This window comes from Procambarus clarkii, chromosome 88 (assembly GCF_040958095.1).
Source record: "Procambarus clarkii isolate CNS0578487 chromosome 88, FALCON_Pclarkii_2.0, whole genome shotgun sequence".
NCBI lineage: Eukaryota > Metazoa > Arthropoda > Malacostraca > Decapoda > Cambaridae > Procambarus > Procambarus clarkii.
Genome location: NC_091237.1, coordinates 16,368,409 through 16,385,457, shown reverse-complemented (window position 1 = coordinate 16,385,457; position 17,049 = coordinate 16,368,409). Strand labels below are relative to the sequence as shown.

At 42.0% G+C, this 17,049-nt stretch overlaps 1 protein-coding gene across 2 annotated transcripts in view; it reads left to right on the top strand.

Annotated features, from left to right (window-relative positions):
• LOC123745844 (nuclear receptor-binding protein homolog) overlaps positions 1 to 17,049 on the top strand; it is a 125,917-nt gene that overhangs the window by 88,303 nt on the left and 20,565 nt on the right. For both annotated transcript variants that reach the window (XM_045726913.2, XM_045726912.2), the window contains exon 7: positions 15,582 to 15,700. In XM_045726913.2, the coding sequence (XP_045582869.1) occupies positions 15,582 to 15,700 (119 nt within the window). The remainder of the gene's footprint in view (positions 1 to 15,581; positions 15,701 to 17,049) is intronic.

The window sequence follows — 17,049 nt, the reverse complement described above, 5'->3', positions numbered from 1 at the left end:
ATTTCTCAGGTTGTCTGCAATGTCATCAAGTTTAACCAGCCTGTAGTTTACCCTCGTGCCTATGATGTGAGCAAGTATGCTGCTTTCTCAGCTGTCTGCTAATATGTCTTAGACTGATATCTGGGCGTGGGAGTTTTGACGGTCTAACAGGGTTCTGGCAGACAAGTATCTTGTGAATGCTCTCGGTATTCAGAGCCTTTGTGTGGCTTTGGTTCGTGTGTCAATGTTGGATGTCTCTTCTTCGCTTTGAATACCTACGGTGCTTCCTCCTCCTCCCTGGTAACAACCATTTTATTCCTTCTCCATTGGCAGGTAGCTTCAGGGAGCTACAAAATCCAGAATCCACTCCTCCAAAAATCCAGCGTTGAATATAATGAAACGTCAATTTTTGAGTAAGCCCCGGTGGCTCCCTGATTCACGTCCTCCCTCCCTCCCTCCCTCCCTCCCTCCCTCCCTCCCTCCCTCCCTCCCAGGGCATCAGGTTGGTTTCCATCATCATAAGAACTAGTGGTGGAGCAAGTGACTGACCTGGTCTGCCTCCATCCTCCCCCCCCAAACAAGGGGGCAGAGGTGGGCCGAACTAGCTCGCATTAGAAAATTGCATTGGTCGGAGATGGGAAAATTACTTTCAGTTAACAACTATGGCTAGTAATCAGCAGCAGAAAATGTGATTAAGAGTGGCAAATCTCAATTACTTAGGTATGGAAAATCTTAAATTCTTAAAAGGAATACAGAATGTGTGACTGTCTGTATTCTAAACTAAGTTTGTCTAAATGACTAAATAACATGATGTTTAATGATAACAAGTTCCAGGTACAGTATTTAGGTATGGTGGAAACAAGGAACTTAAATGAAACACAGGTTTTAGGACACAATGAGACCTACTCATAGAAGGAAAGCATCATGTAAATGATTTGGGAATTATGATGTCTGGCGACCTGACATTTAGTGAACATAAACAAGCAAATAGCAGCGGCCAGGAAAATGATAGGACGGATTATGAGAACGTTCAAATCCAGAAACCCCACAGCAATGCTAATACTATTTAAATTACTGGTGCTGTCCCATCTCGAGTATTGCTTGGTACTCACTTTCTCTTTCACAGCAGGAGAGATCTCTGAATTAGAGGGAATATAGAGAACATATACAGCACCCGTGGAAATGATAAAACATCTAAATTATTGGGACCATCTTAAAACTTAGCTCTCAAAATGTACTCTTTGGAAAGGAGACGGGAAAGGTATCAAATAATATATACATGGTAGATACTTAACACTTTCTTAACATCGGTGACGGATATTGCGTATATACGGATGTCCGTTGGGGTTGCATGTTGCATCCAAAATTAAAAATATTCGTTAAAATTTCATTTTATTTACAATCATTATGGGACTAGTTTTAAAATGCGCGCCTTTAGAGTGCGAACAATTTGATGCCAGAATGAACGTCATAGCATGAAAACTGTGGTGAGAAAACTGAATAGAGTACTGTATACACATTTTAGTGTGGGTGTGCAGATGGGTGCTTGCTCATGGGTAACCCTCGGCGGATTTTCTGGTTTGTTGCGGGTAGCACGCCTGGGTTTTTTTTCTTGTATGCACATATCCCTTTAGAGAATTCTATTGCGAACAATTTGATACCAAAATGAATGACATTGACTTGAGAAACCTGAAAAGACTGTACACATTTTAGTGGGGGTGCTCGCTCACTGGAAATGCCAGGCCCACCTTGGGGTGGGGTGGGCTGGGGCGTGCACGCCGGGTAGCTCAAAGTGTTGAAGTACAGGTACAGTACCCAAATTTGCGCAGTAGATTAACAATATAACTTTTCCTTATTCTTATATCAGATATAGACAAAAATGCAAGTCACAGCTTCATATCATCTTTTGCAGATGACACACAAATCAGCATGAAAATTACCTCGGCTGAAGACATTGAAAAACTTCAAGCAGATATCAATAAAGTTTTCGACTGGGCAACAGAAAATAATATGATGTTTAACAGTGATAAATTCCAGGTACTCAGGTACGGTAAAAATGAGGACCTTAAACATAATACAGGGATACAAAATGCAATCAAATGTGCCCATAGTAGGAAAACAACATGTAAAGGATTTGGGAAAAATTTTGTCTGACGACCTAACGTTTAGGGAGCATAACTTAGCAAATATTGTGTCAGCCAGAAAAATGATAGGATGGATTATGAGAACTTTCAAATCCAGGGATCCCATCATAATGGTTATACTGTACAAATTACTTGTACTGTTCCATCTTGAGTACTGCTCAGTACTCGCTTCCCCCTTCAAAGCAGGAGAAATTTGCTGAAATAGTGGGAATATAGAGAACATATACAGCATACATAGAAGCAATAAAGCACCTAAATTATTGGGATCATCTCAAAGCTCTCCAAATGTACTCACTAGAAAGACGACGAGAGAGATATAAAATAATATACATGTGGAATATACTGGAGGGCCAAGTACCAAATCTACACAGTAAAATAACAACATAATGGAGTGAACAATATGGAAGAAAATGCAGAATAGAACCAGTGAAGAGCAGGGGTGCTATAGGCACAATCAGAGAACACTGTATAAACATTAGAGGTCCACGGTTGTTCAACATCCTCCCAGCGAGCATAAGAAATATTGTTGGAACAACCGTGGACATCTTCAAGAGAAAACTAGATAATTTTCTCCCAAGGAGTGCCAGACCAACCGGGCTGTGGTGGATATGTGGACCTGTGGGCCACTGCAAGCAACAGCCTGGTGGACCAAACTCTCACAAGTCAAGCTTGGCCTTGGGCTGAGCTTGGGGAGTAGAAGAACTCCTAGAACCCCATCAACCAGGTATCAACCAGGTATACTGGAGTGGAAGATATGGGAGGAAATGCAGAATAGAACCTGTAAAGAACAGAAGGTGCAATAGGCACCTTTGTGTAACACACTCCCAGCAAGCATTAGAAATACTGTTGGAACAATGGTGGATGTATTCATGAGGCATTTAGATAAATTCTTGCAAGAAGTGCCGGACCAACCAGGCTGTAGTGGACGTAGGCCTGCAGGCTGCGCCAAACAACAGCCTGTTGGACCAAGTTATCACAAATCAAGCCTGGCCTTAGGCTGGGCTCGGGGAGTAGAAGAAGTAGAACCCTCTTCAGACTTGTCAAATCAAATCCCTCCATAGAAGTAGCAACTACCGTTGCTCAAATGAATTTTTCATAGATGTGATGCCAACATCAAATCATATCAGATGTCACCCTATCCCCACTGGAGTTTGAAAAAGCCATAGACAGTATGCCTATGCACTCTGCACCAGGCCCCATCTCTTGGAACTCCATATTCATCAAGAACTGTAAAAAAACACTGTTGCAGGCCCTTCACATTCTTTGGAGACAAAGCCTAGATACTGTGTTATCCCTGACATACTAAAAACAGCTGAGATAGCACCACTCCATAAAGGAGGAAATAAGGCAGAGGCCAAAAATTATAGACTGATAGCACTAACATCAAACATCTTAACAATTTTTGAAAGAGTGCTAAGAAATAAGATCACAAGATACATGGAATCACAGCATCTCCATAACCCTGGACAACATTGTTTCAGAACACGGCGCGCTTACCTATCACAGTTGCTGGACCACTATGACATGGCATTAGATGCTAAGGAAGACAAATAAAATGCTGATGTAATTTACACAGATTTCACAAAAGCCTTCAACAAATGTGATGACGGTGTTACTGCACACAAAATGTGTTCAAAAGGAATTACTGGAAAAATAGGCAGGTTGATCTACAATTTCCTGAGTAACAAAATCCAATGTGTAATAGTCAACAAAATAAAATCTGGACCATCAACCGTGAAGGGCTAAGTCCCCCAGGGTACTGTGCTTGCTCCAGTACTTTTTCTCATCCTCATATCGGACATAGACAAGGACACAATCTATTGAACTGTTTAATCCTTTGCAGATGACACTGGGATTTTTGAGAGTAGACAACATAGAGGACACAGGAAATCTTCAGTCAGATGTAAATCAGGTCTTTCAATGGGCTACAGAAAATAATATGGTATTTAATGAAGATAAATTCTAGCTCCTGCACTATGGAGAAAATATAAATATAAAAACAAATACCATGTACAAAACAGTCAAATCATATTATTAAACGAAAAAGCAATATTAAGGATTTGGGTGTGCTCATGCTGGAAGAGTTTACCTTTAAAGAACACAATAAAGAAGCCGTCACAACTGCAAGGAAAATGACAGGTTGGATAACAAGAACTTTTCAAACTAGAGATGCTATACCAATGATACTATTCAAGACGTTAGTGCTCCCTTAGAGTTGCACTTATATTTGCATATAAGAACAAATATTAAAACAATGTTACCAATAGTATAAGATAAATTTCATAGTCATGTAAACAACACCTGCTTTTCTTCATTGTTGGGAATATGTTGGCGCGCATTTTAAAACAAGTTCTACAGTATTTGGATAATAAATGGAGCTTTTACAAATTGTTAAAATTTGACGCCGTTTGCATCGTTGGGCCTACTCTGTATTTTGGTTTTATGACATCGACACCGTCATCAGGCCGTGAAAGTGTTAACAACATAAATTTTTCAACACCTATTCTATAATATAGTGCCACACCTGATAGAGAAATGTACTACTGCTTTGTATGTGAGGCAGAACTCCAACACCATAGGCAGGGATGTCTGTCCTTGTTCACCTCTACTCACACGGTGGATGAGTGCTGGCTCGTGTTGAACTGGAGTGCCAAATGTTCCAATTTATTATTATTATTATTATTTTTTTTTCAAATAATTTCTTATTATCTCTTACTGAGTTTAGAACTGGCATCATACATTTATTCCTTACATTTTCATCATGTTTTCCAATCACAAAATGTTTTGGGAATGTTTCTTTTTTATATAATAGCACTTGAATATATACTTCTAGAGGGCAGAGTATACCCATTGTAGGTGATAGCTACCGTCTTGTCGGGAGTTTCAAAAGTCCACCTTACAGCACAACAGACATTTAAACATAAATATATTACAAGGTTCTTATACTCTTCATAGCACTGATACTATGATACCATGTCCAATTAAATATTTCTCAGTCCTCACATCCCCCCTCACCTTTCAAGACAAACAAGATTGCAAAGCAAAAAAAAAAAAAAAAAAATATAGAGATCCTTTATGGCCCACTTAGACTCTGTGATACGGTATACTTAAATTACTGAGACCACAAGAGAGCACTCGAAATATACTTTCTGGAATGGAATAAGTGAAATCTCATAATATACACATGGAACTACAGTACTGGAAGGTTCCAAACCTGCACAATAAAATTACAACATATGGTATTGAGAGGTATGGCAGGAAGTGTAAAATATATCCAATAAAAAGTCTATATTCCATAGACACGATTCGAGAACACTAAACTTCAGAGGTCTATGACTTTTCAACCTCAAACTAAAAAAATATAAGGATATTGCTGGAACAGTAGTTGAAGATTTCAAGAAGGAACTTAAAAGTTTCTATTGAAGTCCATGGATCAGCCTGGCTATGTGAAGACAAACAGCTTCATGCTGGCCAGGCTGTAATAGAAGAATTATCGAAATCATTGACAGGTTAATAGGCTGATAAACCACTCTTAGAGAGCACTAATGTCTTAAAAGTATCATTATTGGCATGGCATCTCTTGTTTGAAAGGTTCTTATTATCCAACTTGTCATTTTTGTTGTGTTCTTTAAAAATAAGGTCTTCTGACATGATTACTCCTAAATCTTTTATGTTGCTTTTTCTTTCATTAATGCAGTTGGACTGTGTTTTATATATTGTTTCTGCTTTCATTTCTTCATTTTTTTATATAGCCAAGTAATGGAAACTTATTCACATTAAACGTTGTTATTTTCTATGGATCCTTGAAAGACTTGATTAACACTGGCCCAGCGCACGAGACCCAGCCCACCCCAAGGTCGACCAGGCATTTCCCGTGAGCACGCACCTGCACTAAAATGTGTATATGCTTTTCAGTTTTCTCACCTCAATTATTGTGCTACGCCATTCATTTTGGTATCAAATTGTTCGCAATAGAATGCTCTAAAGGGATATATTCATATAAGGTCAAATGGCTCAGCATGCCACCCACTTCACACCCCAAGTTAGGCCGAGTTTTACCTGTGAGCACGCACCCACCACGGGCACTCAAATATTTATACGCTTTTCACTTTTGTCAGCTCAGCTTTCTTACTACGTTATTCATTTTGGTATCAAATTGTTCGCAATCAATAGGCATGCATGAAAAACTAGTCCCATAATGATTGGGAAACAAATGGATTTCTGGGGGGAGCCCCGTCGGCCCTGGAGCTTTACCAGGCTGATATGCTAATGTCAGACTTTGGCATCAGTCATGTGTATGGAGTTCGAGGGCCTACCGGGGACCACAGCCAGAACCTGGCCCCCTCAGAGAGGCAAGGGGAGCAATGGCCTATAGAAACCCCTGTGTGGTTGGAAGCATTCTATGTCTGCCATCGACCAGGTCAAGCATCCAGAAAGATAAGCATTCCAAAACAAACCCCTATTCTGGTTAAAATTGCTACCTAAAGCCGAACTAGTGGATAGAACTCCCCAACAGAAAACAAGCAAACTAGTATGACGTCACATGTCACCGCACACAAATATTTTAATTTGGAACGCAACATGGGACCCTGTCTCTATATTGTCTATTTTCGTGGAAATTCTAGTGTCATCTCCAAAGAATGTTACAGTACTATAGTTTGTATCATTGTCTACATCTGATATGGATATGAGGACGAGGAAAAGTACAGGAGCAAGCATGGTACCTTGGAGGACTGAGCTTGTCACAGTGAAAGATTCAAATCTTACTTCATTGAGTAATGCACTCTGGGTTCTGTTTGTTAGGAAGCTACAGATTCATCTCCCTACTTTGTCAGTGCAGTAATTTCTTTTGTGCCCATTTTGTGTGCAGTAACACCTTGGTCACATTTGTCTAAAGCTTTTGTGAAATCTATGTACTGTATATTACATCAACATTTTGTTTGTCTTCTATGGCATGTAAGGTCAGGTCATAGTGATCAAGCAATTGTGAGAGGCAGGAGTGCCCAGTTCTGAACCCATATTGCCTTGGGTTATGTAGAAACTAATTACATGTGTTTTGAGGTCTTGCTTATTAGCACTCGTTCAAAGATTTTTATAATGTGCAATGTTAGAGCTATTTGCCTATAATTTTTTGCATCTGCTTTACTACCTCCATTGTGGAGTGGCACGATCTCTGCTGTTATAATTATGGGATTATCAGGGATAACACCAGTATCTAGGCTCCCTCTCCAAAAGATGTTAAGGGCCTGTGATAGCAGTTTTTTGCAATTCTTGATGAATATAGAATTCTAGGAGCCTTGGCCTGGTGCAGAGTGAATGCTTACAATACTTACATGAATGTTTAAAATCTCTCAATCTGTATTCCTTGGATTGTAGGCAAAATAAGGACATCACAAGCTACATCTAGAAAATATTAGGAGAACTGATTCAAAATCTGAAAACTGAAATAATTAAATAAAAGACCAAGAGGCATGGCAGAATGTGCAAAAAAGCCCTTTTGAAGGTTGAGGTGGAATAAGTTCACGTAAGAGATGCGTAAACAAAACAAGTCCACGACTTATCAACACCCTCCTTAGAAATATAGGGGAATTATTTAACTTGATCAGATGCCTGTTTATAAGAAACTTAATGAACACTTATAAAGGATACCTGATCTACCAGGCTGTGGTGCCCATGTCGGATAGCTAGCTGGAATCAAGAGAACTGGTGAGAGATTGGATCTCATTAGAAGTGAACCCCTGGAACCACCGAAAGGTAGCCAAAAACAGGTAGATAAGCTTTATCCCAGTTGTAACTTGCATTTCTGATTGTGTGATTTTTATTACTGAAAATGATCTGCCCCCTATTGTCCTCTTCCTCTTCAACAACCACCTCCAATACTTTATTCATATCAATTTTTTCAAAAACAGTCTTGTAGGAACATAAATCACACAGTGATCCATTAGCAGGATCAGAGATATCATGGTTGGTGTAAGACCTATGCAGATTTTCATTGTAACCAATGATACAATCAGGTTTATACATTTTCACCCTTGATGCAAAGTTGACTTTGCCAGTCTAACAACATTGCACTGTGTGAATAGTTGTCAATATATTCACCTTGCATCTGTCCCTCCAGCGCATGGATAACTTTTTATCACACTTTCTCAGCTGGCATTCACCCACTGCAATACAAATGCCAAACAATGGCATTTCCCTCCTGTGTGTCCTGACAGTGCCACATATGCCATTGTTGTGGTCAAGGAGGAATCTGGTCAGCAGGAGGCTGATATAGTAGTTGTCTGTGTAGAAGATATACCTCTAGTTCAGCAATGGTTCCATGAGTGTTTTCATGACACTGCCTGAGAACCCGTGTGGATCTTGACCTGGTGTATCAATATCCGTACCTGAATATAATATCATGTCCACGACCATACCAGTTTCGCAGTCACATAGCATGTAGAACTTTAGTCCAAACCTGTGCCGCTTTGATGGAATGTCCTGCTTGAACGCCAGTCATCCCTTGAAGAGAACTAGCGATTCATCAATCACGACATTATGTGCTGGTACAAAGTAGTCACGGAACTTTCCTCAGAATTCACTAAATATCTTCTGCACTTTCCACAGTCTGTCGTGTCTGTCTTCAGTAGCATTGTTCTCAAAGTGGGGGCACCTGAGGATTAGCAGGAACCTATTACGTTACATGTACGTGTTGAACAAGGGGGTTGGAATAAGACTGTCTTTGTTCCGATAATCCTGGATCACATGTTTTTTTGCTTGTTTCATCATCATGCACATTGCTAAAAACACATACATTTCCTCAATAATCGTGTCTTTACAACGTGTCATTCAAGAGGCAGGTAAAATTCCAGAGGCAATGAGTTGCAGTGTGTGTGTTTGTCTCTGCAACGAGATGCTCCATGAATGGCTGATCGAAATATGCCATAAAATAATCAATTTCAGCCATATCACCAGTATAGGGGCATAAGGGTGTCACACTAGCATCAGTATCATCAAATGCTGGAATTTGCGGGACAAAATTGTCACAATCTTCCCACACAAGTAAACCCATGTTTTTTGTTTTGGTGCCAACACCACTGCCTACCTCAGCACGAGCACCACCAGCACAGGCCCCAAAAACACGGCTCTGTTGTCTTGTGGTAGAGCTGCGTATGGGTATGGCTGGAGCTGAGGCTGTTCTGCGTAGTATAGGGCTACCACGAACACCTGATGTCGAGGGGCCCATTCTCATCTTTGTCCTCAGGCCGTGTGACATGCTGGTGTTTGCCTCGGCATGTTGCTGGCACAGCAAAACTCCACCTCGTAACATCAAAGCCTCTTGCACTCAGTTCATCAACACTGCTTGTATCTGAGCCTATGTCACTGAATCCAGAAAATGACTCATCACCTATACTATCACTTGGTAGACTCTGTCAGGTGAAACACGTGGTGATGGTACATCCAGTGGTGTTGACCTAGGGCGGCGTGGCAGGATGGCCGAGGCGCGTGTACTGTACAGTACACACACACTCCACAACGTCCACCTCAGTGTCCATATCACTACTGTCAGACCCCTGTGTAAGGTCTTTATCAGGACTGTAGTCTTCATTGTTACTAATATGTTTATCTTCAAACAATACATCCTGTATTTCAGCATCTGAGAGTCGTTTTTCAACAGTGTGGCTGACTGTAGACATTGATGGTGCATCAGACATGGTGGCTACTTTGAAACTGAGGCTCCCCATAACCGTGGGACATGCTGGGATTTTTCCTGGGGGAGGGGGGAGCCTCTTCGGCTCCCCAAAGCTATCCAGGCTGATATGAATGTACAGTATTAGACCCTGGTATCAGTCAAAGCGAATAGAGTTCTAGACCTACTGAAGACTACGAGCCAGAACCTGGCCACCTCGGAGGCATGAGGAGCAATGGCGTATAGAAACCCCTGTGTGAATTAAAAGCATTCTATGTCTGCCATCGACTGGATCAGGCACTCAGAAAGGTAGGCGCCCCAAAACAAACCCTATCTGGTTAAAAAAAATGCTGCAGAAAGCCAAACTGTTGGACAGAACTCCCCAAACAAAAAACAAGCAAACGAGCATGTCACAACCATCACCGTGCTGCCATTTGCGTAGCTTCCCCCTCCCCGGGGGGGGGGGGGGGGAGCCCCACACCCCCAGATCTGTGGCTGATGTGAGACCTGGCGATCGTGCGACTCTGGCTTCAGTTCAGACTTGTTCTAGTGCTGTGCCTTGTGGTGTGGTCCTGTCCTTGGTGGTGTGCAAGCCAGGAGTAATTTCACCAGTACTTGAGCTGTTTGTGCCTACCTTTGCACAAACCTCCCTACCTAGGGTTATCTTCCCTAGGTGCCCTGTAAGTACTGGCCTTGTGGCTTGGGGTTCCCTTCCACAAGTCACTTCGGACTTACCTCCACTGTGGTCTTTTAATGCTCAATGATTACCCACCCTCCGAGTTAGCTGGGGTGTTTCATGCACCCGTTTGTTTCTGGGTAGGAGGTAGCTTTGTCACTGGTAGGGGGTGCAAGGTACTGTGCAGCTTGTTTTCACCATAATACAGCTGCTGGCTCTCTTCCACATGTGACATTGTACTTGTGTAGGGTTTTTCTTTTCTTCTCAAATCTTCGTGTCTGGTTTTTCTGATGTGGGTCTATCACCATTTGTATGGTGAGTAGGTGGCTTCGTTTGATGGTGTCCCACCCGCGTACTTCGTCTCTGCGGCAGTATAAAGTTTCCTGGTGGTCCTTGCATTATTTCTTGTTCCTCCGTAGGTTCTCTTCTGTTTTGCATCGGGTTGTTTTGTCCTTCCTTTCTTGGTTGTTTCAGGACTGTTATCATATGCCGAATACCGTCGCCTGGTATTGTGCGGTGCTGGCAGAGCCGCTTAAGCTTGCATTCGGGGTCCCAAACCTGCACTCACAAATAATATCACACGAGACCAGAAGGCATGGCAGGATGTGCAGAATACCCCCATTGAAAAGCAGAGGTGCAATAGGCACTGAGAGAGAGAACTATCAACATCAGAAGCCCAAGACTGTTCAACATGCTTCCACTATACATAAGGGGCATAACTGGCCGACCCCTCGCATTGTTCTAGAGAGAACTGGATAAGCACCTCCAAAGGATACCTAATCAACCTGGCTGTGATTCATATGTCCAGCTGCGAGCAGCCGCGTCCAAAGGTCGGGTTGGGGAGCTTCAAGCTTTTCTTCGTCGTAGAAGTTTCTGCTCTTTTGATCCTGGTGTTAGGTTTGTTCGTTCGCAGCCATCTCCTTCTTTTCTGGAGAAGAATGAGACCGCTGCTTTCCGAAGGGGTCATTGGGTTGTTGATGCTTGGCTGGTTCGGCCAGGGATGGTTGTGTCAGATTCCAGCTCTTTGCAGTTACCAGCGTGTCACGGCTCGGTGGCTGGGGACGTGGTTTGGGTTGACCCTGTTTCTTTTCTTCCCTATTCCAGGGTTCGGGTTTTCTAGGTTATCCGCAGGGTTATGCGGTCCAGCTGGCCTACATTCTATCCTCATGCCCAAGACGTTCGTAAGATTGCTGCTTTGGCTGCCGTCTTTGATAACATGTCTTGGGCTGACATTTGGGCACAGGGCTTTTTGGATGTCGAAGAGGGTCCTGGCCGCTCGCTACCTAGTCAGTGTTCATGGCCCTAGTTGGACATGTGTCGCATTGGGTCGGCGGTTGCAGCCAGTTGTCTCGACTTCGAGTTGAGGAGCGAATGGCGACCACCTCCTAGGTAAGTCCCTCTTATTTTATCTTTGGTTAAGTAGTTCCGGGAAGCCAAAGGGGCTACCCCCAGAAAACAGAGAGCCTCTGGCTCCCTGGCAACCCTCCCTCCCTCCAGTCAGCAGTTTTCGCATGTTTTGACATCCAGCCTCAGAACTGGGGGTGTGGATAGCTGGTATGGGGGTCTGGGACTCCCCCTTTCCCATCCCAGGGAGGGGGGGGGGAGCTGTGCAGATGGCGGCACGGTGACGGTTGTGACGTCATGCTCGTTTGCTCGTTTTTCACTTGGGAGAGTTCTATCCAACAGTTTGGCTTTCTTTAGCAATTTTTTAACCAGATAGGGTTTGTTTTGAGGCACCTACCTTTCTGGGTGCCTGACCCGGTCGATGGCAGACATAGAATGCTTCCAACCACACGGGGGTTTCTATAGGCCATCGCTCCTCGTGCCTCTCTGAGGGTGGCCAGGTTCTGGCTTGTGGTCTCCGGTAGGTCTAGAACTCCATTTGCTTTGACTGATACCAGGGTCTAATTCATTCATATCAGCCAGGATAGCTCTGGAGGAGCCTCCGGGTCTCGCCAAGAAAATAGCGTTTTATTACATTCACCGCTGGTTTTTTAAAAATGGCGGACAATCACTGGAGGCCTCAGGCATCCATCTCATACCCAATTCACGCCAGTTTTGAACCCTATGATATACCTACGATTGCCATGTGGCGCTCTGTGCACCCTCAATCCAGCACCACATGACACCCTGTGCAGTGCTGTGGTTTAACCCCTCATCCCTTCCCAGTGCCCTTAAGGTCCTTGTTTTTCAGATAGTGCTGTCCATCTTTTGACTGTTTTTCTCCTGTGGCATTTGCTTCTGTATTTTTGTCGAGCAGTACCTATACGCGACCCCAAGAGTGTAACACTTACATGCTGTGTTTACTATGTTAACCTGCAATGTAAAATGTGATTCTTGTACTCTGATTTGTGGATTTGTACTCACTGGATTTGTGCACCCCCCTTGAGGGACTTGAAAGTAGAGGAGGGTAGAAATAGCCTGAGCTACTCTATCCCTTTGAGATGTGTTTTATTGTCTCAATAAACATACTTGAACTTGAACCTTTACTCGATGTTCCTGCTTGGTTTACTTTGGGGCCCCGGCTTATCAGGTGGCTGCAGATTTACGGGCCAGGTTTGTCTATAAATATTGAATAAAAAAGTAGGTTTGAATGTAATGCCTTTCTGGTGGTTCCTTGGTGACTCCTATGGAACCTCCCTTCTCCAGGTCAGGAGCTTTGGGTTTCTGTCTTCCTGGCTGTAACTGAGATGTCAAGGTTGGTGGATTGAGGAGGAAGGTGTTCAGCCTCCTGGTGGTGGCCTGGTGGAACTAATGTGAGTACTGCTTCGTGACCATGTGGTTCATGAGTCTTGGGGTTTTGCTGTCCTGCTTTCTATGCTTTTGTTTATCTTGCTGTTTTTATGTTTCAATTTGCTCACCTTTTTGGTGGTCTTTTCTTGGTTTGAGTAATTTACACTCCCTCTGTTCATTGCTCGCTCGCTCGCTCGCTCGCTCTCTCTCTCTCTCTCTCTCTCTCTCTCTTTGTAGCGTATATGACTTGCAAAGGTCTGACCTTGCTGAATTTGGTCCAGAGCTTGCCAGGTAGCAAGGAGCCAACAAGGATCCACCAGAAAAAGGCATTTCAATACAGTCAATGCTGATTTATTATTCTATATTCATAAGTGAAGTCATCAAAATACAATAATGACAATGTAAAAAAAAAATATTTTTAATATGGGTATGCCTGTGCTAGATCTGTGTCGGGAACTGAAGCAGCCATAGTCACACAATCAAAGTCTGTTGTGGTTGCCAGGTCCTTCTGACCCACCATTGTAACCATTGAGGCTACACTGTATTCTTCATACTTAACAGCTATTTTAACTATTTTATTATAATGTACACTAGTATATTTATGAGGTTTCAAGCAGGCCGATGATATTCAAGCAGGTTTATTCTTGATATGAGAAAATAAAAAGTATGTATTCGTACTGCAAATTTTGTATATCAAGGAAAACAATCTGTGAACTATGTTGATGAACATGGCAGCTCTAAAGTAGTTTCATTTATATATATATATAATATGCAAAAATTACTGTATACGTTTGCAGTACTGTACTCATAAAATATATATAAATCATATGAGAAGTAGGTAAGAGGGAGAGAGTATAGTTTACCAACTTTTAGAGTAATAAAATGAGAGAAGACATCAGTCCAGAGAAAAATCTTGAAATATATACAGGTAATGACAAATATTATTGAAAAAATTGCATTTATTATATCTTTCACACTATATAACCTGTGGCTCCTAATAGCTGTCAGCATGCAACAGCGGCCACACCCCAATAAACCACTTCGGCTGAATGGCAAAATCAGGTGAGGATACTCAAAGGTTTGAAGCCGTCGGTGAATTATGGCTTGTCTACCTACACATGCGAACACTGAACCTGGAACCTATTAACTTCATTTGTTTTTGAAACTGATAATGTTCTGTTCCTTCACTCTGCTTCTGGATTTAAAACATAAGAAATTGTGTTCATTATATCATGACAGCAAACCCTGCTGGAAGAAATTAGTCAGGTCCTTCTGTTTGCACATGCAGTAACAGGCTGTAACACCACCTCTGTCCTCTGTAAAAGAGGTAAATGTAATACACTGAAGCTTCTTCAAAATAACTGTGACATAAGCCTTCTTCAACCAAAGAAGAAGTAAGTGTTGAACAAGAAGAATTTCAACCTCACTTACTTGGATGATAAAACAGTACTACCTTAGATGATTTATGGTACTACAGATACAATCACCGGATTTCCAGCCAGCCAGTCGGCAAAATGTTTTGAATCCACATCTTTGTCTCCAACTAGTGATGCAGAAGCTCAGCATCCATACCGTATCTACCTAGAGGTTTACCAGTAGAAAGGTAATGAGATGAACCCTACTGACTGGGGATGGATAAGAAAGGGAGACACCTTGGTACCCATGTGCATGATCAGATACCCTATACCTGCCAGATACCAGATATCTGGCAGATATCCTGCCAGAGTTGTTAACACTCGTCTCATGCACTTGTAAATCAAACAGTAGCAATTGATGCGAATGTCTGAGATCTGGACTGAAATGCTCTGCCATGTGTTCAGACTGTCAAGGACTATCATGCAGAATTCTGAAGAAGACATTGAACTTGTCTGATGACGAAGATGATAACTTGTCTAGCGTCTGCAGATAATGTAGTAGTACTTGTTATTCACTGGATTATGATTTCTGTAAGTTTGATTCTAAAATGTTTCTATAAAAATATGCTTGCTTACTTTAAGCTTGAACTTGATAACCCAACATCCACAAGATGTTGAGGGGGGGGGGGGGGGGGGTGATCTTCATGACCTTTTCCTTGTGCGTCTTCCCCAAAGTGTTTTTCAGTGGCTAAGGAATATACAGTACACTGAAGACCAGGTTGATCCTCAATTTATGGTGGATCCTTGTCCCTAGTTTGGGAAGTGACCGAGGGTTCATTCAGAAAGGAGCATTTCATATTACTCGATGCCCATTTTATTTCTACAGTATTTTTCTTAACTGTATTATTTGATTTATTTGGCATCAATGACATTGTTACTGTGCCAGAGAAGTTATCTATGCATTAATATGTAAATTTAATTTTTCTTCAGATCCCAAACCAGTAACGCCAATTATTTCCTTTCAGATCCCAGTCCAGTAACCCCAGCTGTAGACATCTACTCATTTGGGATGGCAGCTTTGGAGATGGCTGCTCTGGAGATACCCGGAAATGGTGACTCAGGCAATGTTGTCACACAAGAACAGGCAAGTGAAATTCCTTTATTTTTGTTAAATCCTAATGTGAACCAAGTTAACAAAAGCATAACTTGGTAAAAACTGTCTTTGGACAATTTTAATTATTATTTATATATACTGTATAAGGGTTCTTACATTCTTGTAAAGCCACTTGCACACATAGCATTTCGGGCAGGTCCTTAATCCTAATTTTCCCTGAAATACGATCTGCCAAATCGTTCAACTATTAGGTACCCCATTCACTGCTGGGTGAACATTTTCTATACTGTGGAGACATAATCAGTCATAATGTAACAATGCTGGGTGAACAGAGGCTACAGTTAAGGATTGGCGCCCAGTTAATCCTCCCCGGGCAGGATACAAACCCAGGCCAAAGCGCTTGCGAAGCGTTGGGCGAGTGTTTTACCACTGCACCACGGTGACTGATAAATATAAGGCGACTAGTCTAAGTTAGATTTTGGTAATTTAATTTTTGAGGCAGTTTTTGTTTAACCTTATTCTCTGGTGGTTTATATTTTGGGAAAAGCTTTGCCTGTTGTATAAATTAGAAGAACTACTTAGAACACTTCTAAAAAAAAATTAGAAGTTACTGGGTTAAAATTGTGTTTTCCTGAAAAATTGGATTTCTGTATAGCAGTTCCCTCTAAACAATGTATTAAATCTGTCGACTAGAGTTCCTCAAAAGAATTCCGATTCTTGGGAAGAAAAACTTAATGTTAGAAGGGGTAACAAGGTTTATATTTATATTTATAAAAATAAAAATTTTGAGGCATGCACACATACTGAGAGGGCATGCACATTGTGTACTGATCATGTAAATATCACAGGTGTGTGAATGCGGTGTAACTTCATGTTACTTGAGTATTTTCACTGGCGTTTCTTCTGATATATCATTATTTGTGAGTTGAGGTCATGTTGTACAACATTCATAGTACTGTACTGGTACATCAGATAAAGGTTCTTTTCATGGTCATGGCTGTGGAAGTAAGCCAGTGGCACCAGCAGTACTAGTTGCTCATGAGTGAGGTTGGTAGCTAGCCAAGAACTCCGGGTGACCTGCGATGCCATCTCTTGAGGTCTGAGTGCATTAAGGTGAGGGTTAATCACCTGCCTTAATGAGTGGATGCTGACATGTATCTTAACTTCAAACAGCTGCTTGTTTTGTTTTGCCTTGCCTTTCTGATGAATTTTTTCTCAGTTCTGGATAACTCTCTAATTCACAAGCCTGTGTGTGTCAAATTTTGGTCGTGTCTCTTAGTAGTTTAGTGTCAGTCTCGGATATATGGTTTGATTCTTAAGGCTTGGCTACAGATAAGTTTAAGCATCAGGAGGTTACTTGGGGCCCAACAAAAAAGTGC